This window comes from Cyprinus carpio, chromosome A17, assembly GCF_018340385.1.
Source record: "Cyprinus carpio isolate SPL01 chromosome A17, ASM1834038v1, whole genome shotgun sequence".
In the NCBI taxonomy this organism is placed as follows: Eukaryota; Metazoa; Chordata; class Actinopteri; order Cypriniformes; family Cyprinidae; genus Cyprinus; species Cyprinus carpio.
The window spans coordinates 14593898-14612967 of record NC_056588.1 but is presented as its reverse complement, the minus strand read 5'-3'; the positions used below and the strand labels follow the sequence as shown (position 1 = coordinate 14612967).

The following is a 19070-nucleotide window of genomic DNA, read 5'->3' as shown; positions in this document are numbered from 1 at the left end:
AGCTGGCTGACATGGATGAGGTTTTGTCAAATTTGCAAATACACCTTGGAGGCATCAAAAATAATGTGTTGAATACTACAAATCAAAAAATGCAAGTGTTTGTGAATTTATGAAATTATTTTCATATAGAAAGAATATACAATACCGTGCAAATGTTTGGGGTTGGTAAGATTTTTATCAAGAGATTTTTAATAGAAGTCTCTCATGCTCCCCAAAAGCTGCATTTATTTAAAGGTGTCATATGATGCTTTTTTAAATAATATTATTTTGTGTAACAGAATATGTTGACATGCTTTAATGTTCAAAAAACATATTATTTTTCAAATACTGTACATTATTGTAGGTCGTCTATACCCCACCTCTCTCAAACGAGTTGTTTTCTATAAAGTCCCTCCTTCTGACAAGCGCAGTCTGCTCTGATTGGCCAACTGACCCAATGCATTGTGTTTGGCCGAACATCTCAAGCACTCGTCGGAAATGTAACGGCCCTTTCCATAATCGTGAGCTTCATCTTACAGAATAAATGTAAAGTCAGTTAATAATGTCCTTAGTTTTACCATCAGTTCAAGCCTGAAAGGGGAACAGAGTCCCATGACAGACCCAGTGATGAAACTCCTATGTGTTTGCAGTACACAAGCCATGGATGGTTAAGACAGCTGACTCCACTGTGTGACCCTCTCTCTCTCTCTCTCTCTCTCTGAGAGAGACACGACGTGCAAAACTCCACGACTTACAAAACTCCACATTTGAACAGTTAATAGCAAATACTTTATGGATATAATAACAACACATACTTACAGTAGCTGATTTAGAAGCGCCAGATTGTCGTAGCAAAGTCAGAATTACCTCCTCTCCTAGGTTCACCAAATGGTCATCCATAAAATACATTGCTGTTCTGTTGTAAGTAATCTTAAAGCTTCCTAAATGCATCTACTTTCGGAAGGCCAAATAAAGTGCTTTTGCTTTCACCTAGATACACACAGCATCTCCCTGACATGAGTGCTTCAACAGTAACTGCGGTAACTGAAACCACGCCTTCTTTCTTTGCGTGAACATTTGGGCGGCATTACGCAAATATTTCCACATAGTGACATAGAGATGTGGGGGCGTGTTAGAACGAGCTGTTTTAGGGGGGCGTGGCAGAGTCTTAACTTTTATAAAGAATATCTCTTTGGAATTGAGACTTTACAACTTTACAGATCTTCTTCATGCACCAAGATCTTGTAACACTCCAATGAGAAAGGACAAATTGAATACGCATAATATAACCCCTTTAATCAATAACAGTTATGCTGCATAACATTTTTTGTGGAAACTGTAATACTTTTTTTTCAGGATTCTTTGATCAATAGAAAGTTCAGCATTTATTTGAAGTAGAAGTCTTTTGTAGCGTTAAAAATCTCTTTACTGTGACTTCTCAATTTAATGCTTCCTTTTGGAATAAAAGTATTACTGAGCCCTGACTTTGGAATGGTAGTGTACTTTATATTGAATCAACACATTGATAAAGAAAACATAATGAAAAATGAAACAAAAAAAATACTACAAATAAAAATGTGTGATTCTTTTGGAATAACTATTGCGAATAATAAATTCTAAAGTACTAAACCCACTGAGCCAGCAGAAAAAAAAATAGTATTGAGCCTGTTTGATTTTTTATTTTTTTTTATTTTCTCCGTTTGCAATTCTGCTTTCTACAGTTTTGCTACTGATGCGCAATTTCACCTTTAAGTCAACACAAATGCGCTGAAGCTTGTTTCCACTACAGAATTAAGAATAAATATATATATATATATATATATCAACTTTTTATCTAACAGTTGAGACTTTTTCTCAGAATTGCAAGTTATAAAATCAGAATTGCAGGAAATTAAACTTGTTGCAGTAGCAAGGTTATATCACACAATTCTGAGAAAAAAAAAAGTAAGAATTGCGAGATTGTAAACTCACAATTGTGAGAAAATATTCAAAATTTTGAGATGAATCACAAATACCTTTTTATTCAGTGGTGGAAACAAGCTTCCATAAAAATATTCCCCATTGCAGTGTATTTTATGTCAGTGCATTTGTAATTAGGCACCCAGTGTAGAATACAACAGTGAAACTTATCTTTCTTCCAGCAGGTCCTCCCGTTCCACCGGGTCATCCTTCCATGCTCTCATCCACCCCTCCCGTCCCCCCCGCTACCTCAGCATCCATGGCGGGTCCACCAGCCCCTCCACCCCCTCCTGGGCCTCCCCCACCCGGGCCGCCACCACCCGCCACCGGGCCCCCTCCTACCCCGCCTCCACTGCCGGCTGGTGGAGGTTCTGCTCCGTCAGGTCTGGCTGCAGCTCTAGCTGGTGCCAAGCTGCGAAAAGTTCAGCGGGTGAGTGCCACTTATCTTTCTCAAACCTCAACATGTTTCACATATTTCTTTTTTTTAATATAAAAAGTTAAATAATAGTATCTTGCGGCCTAATTATTTCATGTTTTATCTTTTGTAGACAGAGGAAAGCAGTAGCAAGAACGATGCCAATCGCTCCAGTGGAGGCAGTGGAGGAGGTGGAGAGGGTCTCATGCAGGAGATGAATGCCATTTTAGCACGGAGGTCAGAACGCCTCTATTACCTGTCCTATTCTTTTCCAAAACTAATGATCCATGACTTGTGGCAATACACATTTTGATTGTTAAATATGATCATTCTGTAGGAGGAAGGCCTCAGAGAAACCAGAAGACAGTCAAAATGTATGACTTTTGTACACTATTTGTCAAAACACACACTGACTGTATTTCTGTTAAGTTCCATTCATTGTATATCTTATCAGATCAGTATGATATCTCTTTCTTGCAGGAGGAGTCTAATGGATCGCCTTCATCTTCTCATGGACAAAATTCAGGTGGTGTTATTTTAATTATAAAACCTTTTTTTTTTTTTTGTTAATTTAGCAATGTATACTGTATATACAGTACCACTCAAAAATTTGAGGTTGGTAATTTTTTTTGATATTTCTAAAAGAAGTCTCTTATGCTTATCAATGCTACATTTTTGATCAAATATACAGTAAAAACTAATATTGTGAAATATTAAAATTAAAAATAATTGTTTATAATTGAATTTTCAGCCTCACTACTCCAGTCTTCAGTGTCATGTGATCTAATATGCTGATTTGATCAAGATATATTTGTACAAAACAACATAATTTTACAAAAAAACTTTATACCTCTTTAAAACATTAAAACTTTTATTAAAAAAATAAAAAGCTAAAAAACTTTTAGTGAAAATATATTAATTTGATCATATATTTTTTATGGTAAATTATGACCTGTATTTAGGTTTGGTGAGCAAAATAAAAATGTTTTTAAATGTTCTTCTCAGATCCTGTGAAGAAGCCATGGGAACGAGCAAACTCTGCAGACAAGTCTTCAGCTGCGTCAAGGTATTTTTTAATAGGTTTACTAAGCAGTAAACATTTCATTCCTCATCCTGTTCTGGGAGTTCTTTGTCTCTTGACACTTCTTGTTTCTTGTTATTTTAAAACATTTGGTTCCTTTAAAATTGACATTTGTTGAGGCATTCCACGCTGGATTGCACCAGAGCAGTGTAATGAATGGTTTTATCAAGCTTAGAGTTTGCATGTGTGAGTAAATGTCTGTTGCTCGGTTGCCAGTACAAATGGTCATGTTAAGGAAGTGAAGCCCTGGGCAACAAGAGCATGGAATGACCTAAATGCAAACAAAGCCGGTTCTGCTCGCTTTCTGACAACCACAAAATGTGGGTTTTATGTTTTATGTAAGCTTGCATTGAATGTTTGTGTAAACACATGGAAAATGACCTCTTTGAACTGAACTGAAATGAACCGGTTATAAAAACTGAGATTGCATCAAAAAGCAATATTAATATTTAATATAATCTACACATTTTTTTTTTGTCAGCAAACATGACTTGCAGGTAAATTTTTGATCATTCAAATTGCATTTAAATATTTATGATGAACATTGTACAGGGCAAAACCAGTCGGAAGCACCAGTGATGCTGAGTCATTGGACTTTGACAGAATGAAACAGGTTAGTTCAGAATATCTTTCAAAATGGCATATTATTGTGCTGTGTATTGTGTAAAAAAATGAGGACAGACTGGCCTGCTAACAATGATAAAATCTGTTGTGTTCAAAAGAGATCTTGGAGGAGGTTGTGCGGGAATTGCAGAAAGTAAAAGAAGAAATCATTGATGGTAAGTTTTAGGATGCATGATCACTTAAAATAATTAGACACATCTTTTCAGTTCTTGAGAATAATATACATTTTTCTCTTTTTTGTTTAGCTATTAGAAGGGAACTGCTGAGAATTGGCTCTACATAGACTTAAGAAATGTCAATGACTACGACAAATAATGACTGAAGGTTCGGGGAAGTACAGGAATGTTCTCGCAGCATGTCTGCACCACTATGGAAAATTCAGTTGCAGAAATGTTGTGCAGATTCAAGGCATTATTGAGAAGGACAAGGGGAAGCTGAGGAAGAGAAGGAACTGGAGCAAGTGATTGTGTGTAGGGATGAGTGAATGAATGAGCAAATGGAAATATAGACCTTCACACTGAATTTTCTATTTCCTCCAGTATGAACGTTGAGACAGTCCACTGTTCAGCTTGCTGCTCTCGCTCTTTCAAGTCTTAAAGTCAACGAATTGGAAATTGATGAAGATATTTTTGTTTTCTAAGTTTTTATCGTTTCATTGGTCATTGATGTTATTGTTAAGAATTGTATTATATAAAATGAGAGAGATGCACAACAGCCTTTTATATTTTATATTACTGCTCTTATTCTTTGGTTTTAGGGACAAACTTACATTTGTGGTAAACTGTCAGCAAACTAATATAGTTGAAACAGTTTGACACATTTTGGTTATTTCGTTTTTGTTTTTTGTTTTTTTTTTGTTTTTTTTGTTTTTTTGGCCAATGCAGAAGTTCAGTAGAACTTTGTTTTAACTGATTTGGAGGTATGAGGTTAAATATAGATGATCTTTTAATGAGCTCAAGAGATGGACATATATACGTATATGTATGTGTGTGTGTGTGTGTGTATATATATATATATATATACACACACACACACACACAGCGTTATTGAAAGTGGCTTAAAGTATTAGGTGAATTGTTTGAACGTACAAGGTATCCTGGTTTAATTAGGTTGATCCTGATTTTAAAAGTTGATGTTGATATTTCACAGAAATGACAATTAAATTTAAACATGTTGAGAGTGTGAGATTGATGGAATTAAAAGAATTTTAAAAGCTTTTCTTCCTTTTAAACAGTCTTGTCTCATGCGTCTTAAAAACATGTCTCATTCTTACTGAACGTTAAAAAAACGACCCCTTACAAAATCTCTCAGATTCATCATGCAAGAAGGAAATTTATTGAAATACATTGTGCTGAACAAATCTATTCCACAACAATATGGTGTTCATAGTTAAACAGTCACAGTGCAAACAACAGAATGTATTAAACAAAATATTTAAAGACTTCTAGTTACACAACAGTGCATAAAATATTAAATATTCCGTTTTCAAAAAGCCTCTGATGAAAAGGCATACAAAATACACTTCATCTCATCACATCAATTCATCCCACAAATACAAAAAAACTGACAACCAAAAATAACTACAGTAATAAAAAACATGGCTAAGATAAAAACAAAAACTAAACCAAAATAATAACATCATATCTAAACAAAATTTCATGTTTTTATTAGGAATGAGTGTATGGAAAGAATTTGAGAAGATTAGCTGGGCTTTGATACACCCAAACAGTAAACCACAAATCATGTAACGGTCCCAGGTGCAGGGAATGTGCAGTAATTGTTCAAACATTGTACAGATGCATCTGTATGATGAAATGCTGTGACAGAATGAATAGGGTATGCAGCTTCACATGTGAAAGGGTTTGTTCCTTTTTAACTTAACGCCTGCAAGTGCCTCACAGATTTGTGTAGAACTTTGTGTGAATACCTAGTATGTTTGGTTAGATCAGTAGTCTAATACACAAGTCATTCCTTTTTGTCAAGTTTGTATTGTCTCTTGATTCTGGCGTAGGGGCCGATGGAATCATCAAATACAAAGTCCCAGAGCACTCGCATCCAGGAAGTGTGTTGAGGGAGTGAGTCATAGTACTCTGCTGCAATTCTCTTGACCTGCAAATTGGGAAAGGTCCGTAAATAATCAGAAACGTTGATAAGGAGATTTCAGTTTATGTACTTTGAAATACAGTATGTGAACCAAATAATACGAACAAAATACAATGCAGCTAGAGTGTACACCATGAGTGATGCGATGGTCAGTTTCAATAATTATACTTAGTTTAAATATTCAGATACAATGCACTGCACGAGTAATCAGTTTACAGACATGCCTTGGGGTTCTTTTACACTGAAGGTGTGATGTCTATGAGCTATAAATGCAATTAAATTGTCTTAAGGACACTGATGAAGCATGAAAAACAGTTTAGCTAATATTAGTCTTTCTAGTTAGTCTCACACATTCTTCCTCTTAATCAGTAACAGTGTCAAAATCAATAGAGGGTTTTACATTCCCATGACATTTCCACTTGAGCTCTAGCCTGGAAAGTAAACTTCCTGAGAAGTATGAAAATTCTGGGGCCGGATTCACTAAATAAAATCATCTTTAAAAAGAAGTTAATTAGTTTCTTAAGAAAAAAAAAAAAAAAGAAAATGTTTGGAATTGAACTTATGAGCTTCTTGGAATTTCTTAAAGGGGTGCTATTATGCTTTTTCACTTTTTCAACTTTAGTTAGTCTGTAATGTTGCTGTTTGAGCATAAAAAAGATCTGCGAAGTTACAAAGCTGAAAGTCCATTTCAAAAGGAGATACTTTATTTAACAGAAATCACTTTTCAAAAACTACAACAAATGACTCGTTTGGACTACAACAAATAACCTCCGATATTTGTGATATCACAAAGACCAACGAATGGGACGAGACCTGGTTGAGCTGCACTAGAGAAGGCAACGAGTGTTATATCAATATGTCAGAGAAACGCTAGCTTCCCCAAGGCAGACGAACTTAAAGTGGTTACAATCAATTAGAGTCATTACAATTGATTTGATTTTGATGCAGTATTTACATTGAAATTCGCAGCAGGCGGCTATGCTAAGGGGCATGACATTTCCCGACCAGGCACAGAGTGCTGCCAATCACAACACACACTGGCCCAGCTAACCAATCACAGTACATTTCGTATTTCAGAAGGCAGGCCTTCATTTGATACAGAAACTATTCCAGCTGTTCATGCAAGACTGGGGAGAGAGGTATTGTAATAATGTAAAATATGTAAAAAAATAATGTATTTTTCAAACAACCTAGTATGAGAGCCTGCTCTGGTACACCCCCAAAACAAAATCAAGACTTTGTGAAAGAGCATAATAGGACCCCTTTAAGAATAAAATTACAGGCTTTGGTGTTATCTGATTGTTTGGCAACTTTAAACGTACTTTTTATTAAAAGAAAATAAACGGTAATAGAGATGTACAATATATTGGTTATAAGTCAATAATCATGATTATTTTATTGTATTAGTCTATATTGGATATTTAATTTTGTGTGCTCATTTCCTTTAATTTCACATTTAGATTACCTTTGCCGTCACAAACCTTCATCTTAAAACATTGAATTAATGTTCACGGAATATTCATGAATGCTTAAATATTCATTTTCATACTATATATTATATTATGATGCCCAAATGCACTTGCAATGTGTTAAAGCAAATTATTTCATTTGTGTTTTATTTCTTTCAACAAAAAGTTTATCATTTTAATATCTGCCACAATCATTGTCTTATTGTATTGGCCAGAATGTTAATACCGCATATTCCTAAAAACATATTCCGAAATACAGCCCAACTCATACCTCAGGTAATTTGCTGCCAGGAATGCTGGGGAAGTCATGGTGCTCCATATGGTATCCCACGTTAAAGGTTATTAAGTTGAGAGGGCCGTAATAAGAGGAGGTTTCATGACCTTTAATAAACATGTAGTGCTCAGCGATGAAGTGTCCAGAGATGGGATGCAGGCCCATACATAGTATAGAGCCAGCGATGAGGTAGACTATGGGCTTGAGACCCCAAAAATAGTAGATGATAATGTCTACCACAAACTGCACGACCGCATTCAGCATCTCCAACTTGGTCACGGGCTTGGGGTTCACCACCAACGGACGGAGCGCATAGAATAAAGGCTGGAGAAAGAGCCAGAGCACCTTTCTGGCTGGGGTGCAGAAGAACCAGCCCTCAAGGTCGGTAGGAATATCTACATCCAATCCATCTCCTCCGAGATAACGGTGGTGGTCGATGTGGTACTTCTTGAAGGATGCTGAATAAGGCAAGCCAATCGGGAGATTGGCGAACATGGCGAACCAGCGGTTCCAGCGCGCCCTTTTGGTGCCAAAAGCCACATTATGTGATATGTCATGGATGGCTAGGGTCAAAGAGTGGTTGATGCAGCCACCGAACGCATACGCCCAAAACAACACCCACTTCCAGGAGAGCTCATGGACCATGTAACAGGCCAGGAGCTGGGTGAGTACCATCCCTGACACGACCCACTTCAACTGGGGGTCATGACCCATCAAAGACTTGATCTCAGGATACTTTGCTGAAGAGAAAGAACAATGTTAAGAACATGAGATGATATCTTTGAATAACAATTACATTTAAAAATATATACGTACATACACATACAGGCTTAAGATTTTATGTTTTTGAAAGAAGTACTGTTTCTTATGCTCACCAAAACACTGCCATACTTCCATTAAAGACAGACTGTACTTGAAATTAAGCCTTCACATCCCAATTAAATTACAAAAATTAATAAAGAGTATTACTTTATTGCTGTTGCTAGTGGTAACCTATTAAACATGCTAAGGCACTATGTTGCTTAGGCAGTCAACCACTTACTAATTCTCCACAAGGGACAGACACTCCCCCTGATGGTGTGCCTTTTTAATTAGCAGATTTGTTTGCCCAGCTAATGTTCTGTTTACGCATCATTCACTGCTGCAGAATCCCTTTATACAAGTTCCACAAAGCTCTTTCTCACAGTGCTCACTTTCACCTGTACAACTACAGGTGACCTGCACGCAAACATCTGCCATAAGACTTTTTCATGCAATTTGCATAATGTCTGTAAGCAAATTGTTTATACTGCCACATTTTCTATTGGTTTATGCTTAAGTGTATGGTTACATGTGTATCATTTCTTTTTTCTTTCCCCATCTAGGGCTATTTCGCAAGAGAAATGGGCACCTCAGTCATCATTTAACAAGAAAACGCTCCTGGTTCAGTTCCATATGTTAAATTATCTGTGTATTTGTTTGCCCTTCACATTTTACATATCGGTCAAACAAATAGCCCTCACAAAACAAGCACAGCTGGGGCTGCTGACAACACTATAGGGCTTCAAATGATATAGAATGACAAGTGATGTTCTTGTACACATGTAGGTGGAGATTCTTGAATGCGCCTTTTCCTTGAGCCTCCTCTACGCTGAACAAGATCACACCTGTCATGGCTTAATGTCATGGAAACACACAAACAGGTTTATTTTGAACAAAGTGTTTGTGTTTCAGCTTCTGGAAGTCACATTTAAACCTAAAATAACAACATGCATGCAGTGTTTCTGAACATTGGTTCACCCGTGTAATGAGTAACCAAATGTCATAAAGTGTGTAAATAAAATGACCACAAACTCCAGTCAGATGGCAGTACAACCTAAAGTGATGCTTTGGGTTGTACTTTCTTAAAAAAAAAATAATAATAATAAAATAAAAAAACTATCCTATATTGGTCTATGATGGAAAATGTTTATTTTTTTGTTTTGTTTTTCTGGAATGCAATGACACTATTCAATTTATTTCTTATGTTTTGTATATAATGTTATTAAAAAAAATATTTGAAATATATTTTACTTAAAATATAAAATATTTTATAGAAACTCATCAACTTTAAATATAGGCCTACAACAGTCTGTAAATAATTCTGGCACCCTAATCCTTTCTGCAATAGTCTGAAGACGATAGAAGAATATATTATTAATATTTAAAGAGCTTGAGGTGTAAAACTACCCATGCAACTTTTACAATATCATATCGATATCAAAAGGTGTTTTTAAGGGTCTATTGATGAAGAATTACTGTAACAGTTCTTACAGTTCAATGTGATCTGTCAAAAGAGTGTCCGCTTTTTAATTCCTTATTTCTGTACCCAAAAGAAGAAGAAGAAGAAGAAGAAGAAGAAGAAGAAGAAGAAGAAGAAGAAGAAGAAAAACACACTCTGGCCTTCCATCTTGTGATATGCTGAAATCTCCAAGCTGCTCATAAAATGTGTTTTATGAGTAGTTGAGCTTGTGACATGATATCTTCACAGTTATGGCCATAACACTAGAACGTTGTTACCAAGGAAGACCCACTGCTATTGTGCAAATAATGCATGGAATCAGTTTACACAAATTATCATCCCCTGCAGCCATTGTCTGATAGATGTGAGGCAGGTAAAACACATCTACGTTTCACCTGTCTACACTCGTTATTAGCATAACTATATTAGACTAAACCTATGGAAAAGTACGCTTGATTTCAATTACAAGCAGAATGAGGGGAGTTAATGTTTAGTATATATAACACACGAATACAGGGTGTGTTAAAGAAAAAAAAAAACATTATGTACGCGCCCTTATCACAAACACAGAAACACGCATACGCACACACGCTCACCGGCACGCGCACACTCTTCCAGATAAAGTTGTCAGTAATGTATAGGCCTGTATATGTAGTAAGAATCTATATTGAATAACCTTTTTTGAATTTGAAAAATTCGGTAAGATATGCACTATGATTAAATATCATCTTAATTGTCCGAATACCTTTATAATCAGAGTTATGCCGTGACATCAGGCACTGGTATTGAGATAAAGTGCTTTTTGGACACAGTTGAGTTATATATACACATATTTACCAACACAAAATAAACAACCAGAAAACAAAATATAACACGCTTTCAAATGCTTAAATTGATATTTAAATTCAATTCAAGTCAGTCGGCTAACCGAAATCATATCACGCGTCTACATTAAGTTTTAGCGAATTCTGTCTTTCTTTTATTTCATTTAAACTTACCTAATATTTCTTTTCTTCTCCATGTGTGCGGTTGCTCATTATAGACCCACTCAAAGTCCCAGCGTCCCACTGCTTTGCCCATTTTTACACCTGTGTGCTGCTGGTGTGATGAGCTCAGGTGATTCCTCGCTTACTAGACTCGTTTGGGACACTCCCTCTTATAAGAGCAGCAGAAGGTGTGCCTGAGTGTGTCTACATGCCAACGGTAACTTACTTCAACCGAAACCCTAACGAGGTAACGAGATCAAGTCGGTCAGAGAGCAGCCTAGCCCACACAGTCTGCCTCGTCCCACTAAGAAACCGGCACCTTGTCTCAGAAAACCGTTGACTGTGAAACGTTTTCCAGTGATATTTGAATTTTACGCCCGGCAGTATACGGGAAAGACTTATTTAAGGGTTATTTTATTTTATTTTCCAATAATTTACTTAGGCAGTTTTCAGTGTCACATTCCTGTAATTCTGGTCTAGACAGGTTTGCGTCCCCTTACCGCGAGAGGGCGTTTTTTTTTGTTGTAGACCTACAGTTATATTGTGGTCTGTGATTTACGACACACGACTCGCCCAGGCATAGACTTTTGTCCTCTGTAGAGGAAATTATATTTTAGTGAATTTCTCTAAGACCACACATGCTACTATTTTACTGTTGTACAGAGCACATTTAGGGCTTTTTAGAGATATCAAATGTGGAGGTTTGATCATAAGCACTCCCTCGCCTTGGTCTTTAAATATGACTGATATTGTCAGAATGATCAAATTTAGCACTCTTAGGGAAATATGATAGTGTTTTGTATTTCTCATTTAAATCTGGCTAATATTCAAATTGTTTGTTAAAAAAAAAACACCTCAGAAAAATGTTATGGGGTTTCAAATCGTTGTTTGTTACGAAACAGGGCATCATTTTCATGTCTTCTGTATAGGACACCAGGACAACATCATGTTAATCAGACATTTTGGGGAGACACGACAAGTCAATAGGGAATTAAATTATAGATCAAGGTTCCTGCGAAATATGAGATATTCTTATGAAAATGTTGCCAAGTTATTACTTCCATTATTACACTTCTTTTTTCATTATGGTTTGTCCCAAGAACACATTCATGTGCAAATTCGATGCAATGTATAGATACATTGTATAGAATGGGAATACCAATTTATAGACATTGAAGTACAGTAGTATATCAAAATATTCTGTTATATCTTAGTTGAGAATCATATTTGTACAAAGTTTGGCTAGAAATAGCCTGAAACCTAAAATCTGATTGGCAAATGAAAATATTAAACATTGTTTTTGCCTATACATGCCTTTTCATGTCTATACATATATAGATGTCTATACATATACGTCTATATATAGAACAACTTATTCCTCATGTCCTCTATAAGGAAATAGAATAAAATATAAATAATTTTTTTTTTTTTTTTTTTACCATTTGTTTTTTAAGCTCTATCCAATGTAATGACATTAAAAAATTCACACATTTTTTTTATGGTTCTCAGGAGGATATAATGCCTAATGAGATAAATGAAAATAAAGCGAAAAAGAGGTACACACAGGTGCATCTCAATAAATTAGAATGTTGTGGAAAAGTTCATTTATTTCTGTAATTCAACTCAAATTGTGAAACTTGTGTATTAAATAAATTCAGTGCACACAGACTGAAGTAGTTTAAGTCTTTGGTTCTTTTAACTGTAATGATTTTGGCTCACATTTAACAAAAACCCACCAATTCACTATCTCAACAAATTAGAATAGTCAAAACACCTGCAAAGCCTCCTGAGCCTTCAAAATGGTCTCTCAGTTTGGTTCACTAGGCTACACAATCATAGGGAAGACTGCTGATCTGACAGTTGTCCAGAAGACAATCATTGACACCCTTCACAAGGAGGGTAAGCCACAAACATTCATTGCCAAAGAAGCTGACTGTTCACAGAGTGCTGTATCCAAGCATGTTTACAGAAGGTTGAGTGGAAAGAAAAAGTGTGGAAGAAAAATATGCACAACCAACCGAGAAAACCGCAGCCTTATGAGGATTGTCAAGCAAAATCGATTCAAGAATTTAAGTGAACTTCACAAGGAATGGACTGAGGCTGGGGTCAAGGCATCAAGAGCCACCACACACAGAAAATGAGAGACCAAAAATTGCAGATGAGCTGAAGGCCACTGTCAAAGAAACCTGGGCTTCTATACCACCTCAGCAGTGCTCCATGGCATGCCAAATTGAGGCAGTATTTAATGCAAAAGGAGCCCCTACCAAGTACAGTAAATGTACATACTTTCCAGAAGGCCAACAATTCACTAAAAATAACATTTTATTGGTCTTATTAAGTATTCTAATTGGTTGAGATTTATTGATGGGTTTTTGTTAAATGTGAGCCAAAATCATCAGTCTGTGTGCATTGAATTTATTTAATACACAAGTTTCACAATTTGAGTTGAATTACTGAAAAAAATTAACTTTTCCATGACATTCTAATTTGAGATGCACCTGTATATAATAATTATCATTTTATAATTGGTTAAATAATTTAAGCAAACATAGACATAAAATCATTATGCCACAAATGCCAGAGTATAAAACAAGCATAAAACAGAAAAATGGTGCCATTTCACCATTTTATTTATTAATGAATTCATGTATTTATCAGTACCTATAATAACATCATGTTCTAATCACATTTTTGCTTTTACATTGCACATACAAAACATTACAGCATTGTTTAAACATATGTATTAATAGATAATACATTGAAGTATGTATATATGGAACAGGCATAAGAAACTTATACAGTATCACTTTCCCAGTTGTAAATCTATAGATTCCTCTAAAAGACCAGATGGTGGATCAGCACCTAGAGACAACCATACAGCCCTGAATGTCAGCGGAGACCATGTCAACTAGGTCCCCTGTGAAGACCTTATCACCTCGTGACCATCGGCACAAGACAACAGGAATCAGACAAGTCCTCTGCACAATCTGACCTGTGTTGCAGCCTGGAATTAAACCACACCATGTTGGTTTCGTCTGGCCAGAGAAGTGGCCCCCCGACTGAGCCTGGTTTCTCCCAAGGTTTTTTCTCCATTTCTTTCACCGACAGAGTTTTGGATCCTTGCTACTGTCGCCTTTAACTTGCTTAATTAGGGACACTTGACTGATTACACAGAAATATTGTAAGAAAGCTGAACTGGATGATGACATCACTGAATCATCAATGAACTGACTTTAGCTGGAAAAATGACTCTTAATTGTCCACTTTGCATTATTGACAAACTATTTTCCTGTTTGACACTGTAAAGCATCTTTGACACAATCAGTATTGTATAAAGCCCTATATAAATAAAGGTGACTTGACATGACTAAAAATCCTTTTTATGTAAATTCAAAACATATTTGCGTATAAACAATTAAATTAACAAAAAAAAAAAAAATCATTGTTATTACTACATACATGAGTAACCAATATAACTTGATGGATAAATCATATAGATTACTCCATATTCAAAATTAATTATCACATATTTTCTCATTTTTAATTCATATTAAATGTTATTGATATACAACTTATCAGCTACTGTCAGTTTGTCAGTGAAGATTTAAAACTCGCTGGTGGATAATTTACAAAAGTTTAATGGTGAGAATGAGGTCAAACGTAGACCAAGATCTCGCGAGATTTCGCCCGTCTGCTGCTCAGACAGAGTCCGTGAACGGAGTCAGTCAATGTGGGACGGAGTTTTGCCTGTTTGTTAGTGGAGTAGGAGGCGGAGAACGAGCCGTTGACTTGACACAGGGTTTGCTTGAAATCAGCTCGGAGAGCAAGAAAGCCAAGGATGGCGTCAGGTGAGACACTGTACATTGAAACCGACGGCTCGGAGATGCCGACGGAGATCGTCGAGCTGCACGAAATCGAAGTTGAGACCATCGAGACGACCGTGGTCGGCGGAGACGACGACGAGCACCAGCAGATGATCGCGCTGCAGCCGCTGGTCACAGACGATCCGAACCACGTTAACCATCAGGAGGTGATTCTGGTCCAAACTCGCGAGGAGGTCGTGGGCTGCGATGATTCGGACCTCCACGCAGACGACAGCTTCGAGGACCAGATCCTCATCCCCGTCCCCGTCCCTGTGGCAGAGGAGGAATATATCGAGCAGACTTTAGTGACCGTGTCTGGCAAGAACCCGTCGGGTAGGATGAAGAAAGGAGGAGGCAGCGGGAAAAGAGTGGTCAAAAAGAGCTTCCTAAACTCCGCCGAGGCGAGCGGACGCAAATGGGAGCAGAAGCAAGTGCAGATCAAAACACTGGAGGGGGAGTTTTCCGTCACTATGTGGGCATCGGGTAAGTTTTTACATCACATCAAGTGCTTTGTTCTCGTGCAGGCCTCGCGCAGGCCCTCTTCCTCTCGAGCTCGTTATAAAGCTGCCGGATAGCCCAGTGTCAGAAACGATTTTCGGACCCGAAAAGCTACTTAGGAGGATAGCCCCGGTCTAAATGTTTTTGTTTTGATGGGAAGCCATGTTTTAAGTGTGGATGGGCGCCGCCATATTCCTCCAGACCATTATGGCGGCGGCCCCGAAACATGGCGGTTCTGTGAGCGGGGAAAGATGGCGGCGGGAGCGGAGAGAGGCGCTGTGAGTCCGCCGCGCTGCTGCAGGCCGCGATGGCGCAGCACAGTTTGGAGAAGGGGAGGGACCTAGTCACACGAGCTGTTGCTTGCCTGCAAAAAGTCTATCTTACGGCGCTTCAACCCCTCGATTAACAAATGTTACCGCGTATTTAAATCTTGTAAAGAAATTCTAGGAGATTCCTGTGCCGCGGGGTGATATTTCTCCGTTTATGGCGTGATTAGCGTTTGTACAGTTACCAGACAAATGCATTTTACGCAGGGATTCTATTATGCTTAACATAGTACGCATTTTTATATCAATACATATGCAGATGTTTACAGTGGAAAGCGGTCTTTGTTAAAATACAGAAATATTTATTATAGCTTTTGCGGTCTTGAAATGTCGGTGTGAAAAAATGCGGTGTGAACTCATAAAAAGATGTCATTCACTTTGAACCGGGAATTTTTTAATACAGTTTGTAATTGTCTTAAGTATTTTTAGGTAAATATTACAAGGGGGCTGAATGTTTTAAATGCTGAAACGTATAGAGATGTTTAAACTACGACACAGTCCACAGCTCTACTAGATGTTGTATTATACATAATATTAATTTTATTTATAGTTATGGTTATTGTGCATTAGCCATATATTTTTAAAATATTTTTTAAAGAGAGTCTGGCTTGTCACGACCAAGATGTTTGCCATTTCTTGAATATTAAATTAAAATAGAGTACGTGAACGTGGATCTAGGTTTAAATACTCCGTAAACCCCCACAGACTGCGCATGCGTCTCAGAGGCGCTCACGGGTGTGTTGTTGTTGTTGTTGAAGCTCACAAACACGGGGGGAAAAGTTTTTATTTATTATTTTATTTCTTTAACTAGTTGCTTATGCATTGATTGTTTGAGGCAGTATATATAATTGTTTTATTCTGAAGATGATTCGCTCATGACTGTGTTGCTTCATCAGTCATCAGTTCATTTAGTTTTTGTTTGCTTTATTTGTCCTTAAAACGTTAAGCTCTTTGTGAATACTGTGTGTGAGTGATTTGATTAAGTACTTAGTTAAACATTTAATCTTGTGTTTTGCACAGATGATAAGAAAGATGTTGATCATGAGACTGAGGTCGAGGAGCAGATTATTGGGGAAAACTCTCCTCCTGACTATTCCGAGTATATGACAGGCAAGAAACTGCCCCCTGGTGGCATACCTGGTATTGACCTGTCAGACCCCAAACAACTGGCGGAGTTTGCAAGGTGAGGATTCGGCCAAGAGCTTGAAACTTTTTTACAGCATTTAAGCATGAGATTAATTGCATTTAATAATGATTTTATTAGAATCACAGGTCGTTTGAAATATTTTAAATATGTCAAACTTGTGGAGTCACATGTATGTAGATGGTTTACAAGTCAAAGTCATTTAGCATTTTTCAGTATTCAGAAGCAATGAATTTGATTTGCTTCGTGTGTTTTATTCATTATTGAATTCCTGGAATAAGCAGCATGCACACAAATGTCTTATCCTGAATGTTTTTCACAATACAGAATGAAGCCCAGAAAAATAAAGGAAGATGACTCTCCAAGGACGATAGCATGTCCTCACAAAGTGAGTGACTGTTTTTTAAACGTTGATGATAATTATGTAAAATGTCTGTATTAGAATTGTTGATTTATGATATTGTTTGTCTACAAAGATTTAAAAAAAAAAAAAAAAAAAATTCTACATTTTATCTACATTTTTTGATTAATTTATCAGGATTTTTAACATTTTAGTTGTTATGTGTTATCATAGGGTTGCACAAAAATGTTTCGGGACAACTCTGCTATGAGAAAGCACTTGCACACCCATGGGCCGCGGGTTCATGTCTGCGCTGAATGTGGGAAGGCCTTTGTGGAAAGTTCCAAGCTAAAACGGCATCAGTTGGTTCATACTGGTGAAAAACCTTTCCAGGTAATTTTTTTTTGGTTTCTTTGTATTAATGTTATTATTCATATATTATTATAAAACTAGAATATGTTAAATAGAAATGATATATGTGCTTTTTTTTTAACCTTTTCCTCCACAGTGTACATTTGAGGGATGTGGAAAGCGCTTTTCTTTGGACTTTAACTTGCGCACACACGTGCGGATTCACACTGGAGACAGACCTTACGTTTGCCCGTTCGATGGCTGCAACAAGAAATTCGCTCAGTCCACCAACCTGAAGTCTCACATTTTGACACACGCGAAAGCTAAAAACAATCAGTGAGATCGCTCGCTGAGGAAAGTTCCCCTAAAGACTCTGTCTGACAACAGCTTCCTGCTCCAAAACCCACTTTGTATGTCGTTTCTAGAACCATTCTTTTCTAAGAGAATCTCAGCACACATTTTCATGGGAGTTGAAATATGAATGAGGACCTGACACCAAACTATCCCAACCACCTTCTCATGGTATAGACCTGAGTTAAATAACTTCCAGAGTTATGAGAGTTTCTTCTTTTGAAGATATGATTGATTTTTTGGACCCTCATTCACATACAAGATGCTCATTATCCTGAGCCCAAAGAAGCAAATTGCCCATCGGTGTGTCTGTACCAGTTTGCAAAGACAAAGACTGCTTTTTAGATGTCTTCAAAGTGTGCATATTGTACACTTTTTAGAGTGTAGAGCTGTCATAATATGTGTGAGTGTGTGTGTGTGTGTGTGTCTGTCGTCCCTGAGACTTAAAACCTGTGAATGCTTTTCTTCAAGGAGAATGAGATGCCGTTCAGCTTTTTTTCAATGTAAATATAGCTTTTCTTTGTGAGGTATCCTGTACAGGTATCTCATTTTGTATACCTGTCCTGTACAAATGTTTTGAAATCATGTAGATAATAGAGATGTTGATTAGATTGTGTTTAACCAAATTAAAACAGTTTTATCCAGCTTCAGGAAGTACTGCTACATACACATGCCTTCTTTTGTAACACAATAACAATCTACTCAGTATGTGAAAAGACAATTTTCCTTCAAATTCTCTAATTTATTTAATGATATGAAATAAAGCTAAACTCCCCTGTGCAGTTCCCAAGAGCCTGAAGTTCATCGTGCTGTTCAGTAAGCTGAATGTCCTCCAGCGATTGATTTTAAAAGCAAGGATTCATGAAACTTGAACCTACTTGATATGGGTCTGGTGGTCAAAGGTAAAACTGTAACATAAAAAGTCATATTTCCTGTAGTAGACAACAGTGACAAACGGCGGTGAGCATAAAAATCTCAAGTTTAATCCAACATATAACTTATTGTAACGTATTACATATAAAGGCTTAAAATGGCAAGTATTGCAAT

At 37.0% G+C, this 19070-nt stretch overlaps 3 protein-coding genes across 11 annotated transcripts in view; 2 read left to right on the top strand and 1 right to left on the bottom strand.

Annotated features, from left to right (window-relative positions):
- The window catches only part of LOC109107969 (ena/VASP-like protein), a 30783-nt gene extending 25494 nt beyond the window's left edge, over nt 1-5289 (top strand). For 8 of the 9 annotated variants that reach the window (XM_042774618.1, XM_042774619.1, XM_042774616.1 and 5 more), the window contains 8 exons: nt 2121-2368; nt 2487-2590; nt 2691-2727; nt 2834-2879; nt 3359-3419; nt 3987-4048; nt 4157-4213; nt 4304-5289. In XM_042774618.1, coding sequence (XP_042630552.1) covers nt 2121-2368; nt 2487-2590; nt 2691-2727; nt 2834-2879; nt 3359-3419; nt 3987-4048; nt 4157-4213; nt 4304-4341 — 653 coding nt within the window. In that variant the 3' untranslated portion in view covers nt 4342-5289. The remainder of the gene's footprint in view (nt 1-2120; nt 2369-2486; nt 2591-2690; nt 2728-2833; nt 2880-3358; nt 3420-3986; nt 4049-4156; nt 4214-4303) is intronic. The other variant, XM_042774624.1, reaches the window with a different exon arrangement.
- A 396-nt stretch (nt 5290-5685) lies between these two features.
- LOC109108390 (sphingolipid delta(4)-desaturase/C4-monooxygenase DES2-like) lies at nt 5686-11464 on the bottom strand. Its single transcript, XM_042774651.1, has 3 exons — nt 11163-11464; nt 7902-8644; nt 5686-6167 (listed from the first exon to the last, which is right to left on the bottom strand). Exons 1-3 carry the CDS (start codon nt 11242-11244, stop codon nt 6024-6026), a joined length of 969 nt encoding a protein of 322 aa, XP_042630585.1. The 5' UTR covers nt 11245-11464; the 3' UTR covers nt 5686-6023.
- A 3354-nt stretch (nt 11465-14818) lies between these two features.
- Nucleotides 14819-18815, top strand: LOC109107980 (transcriptional repressor protein YY1-like). Its single transcript, XM_042774646.1, has 5 exons — nt 14819-15496; nt 16858-17020; nt 17309-17369; nt 17556-17714; nt 17830-18815. The coding sequence occupies exons 1-5, from the start codon at nt 14989-14991 to the stop codon at nt 18010-18012; spliced, it is 1074 nt and encodes a 357-aa protein (XP_042630580.1). The 5' UTR covers nt 14819-14988; the 3' UTR covers nt 18013-18815.
- Nucleotides 18816-19070: the final 255 nt, after the last annotated feature.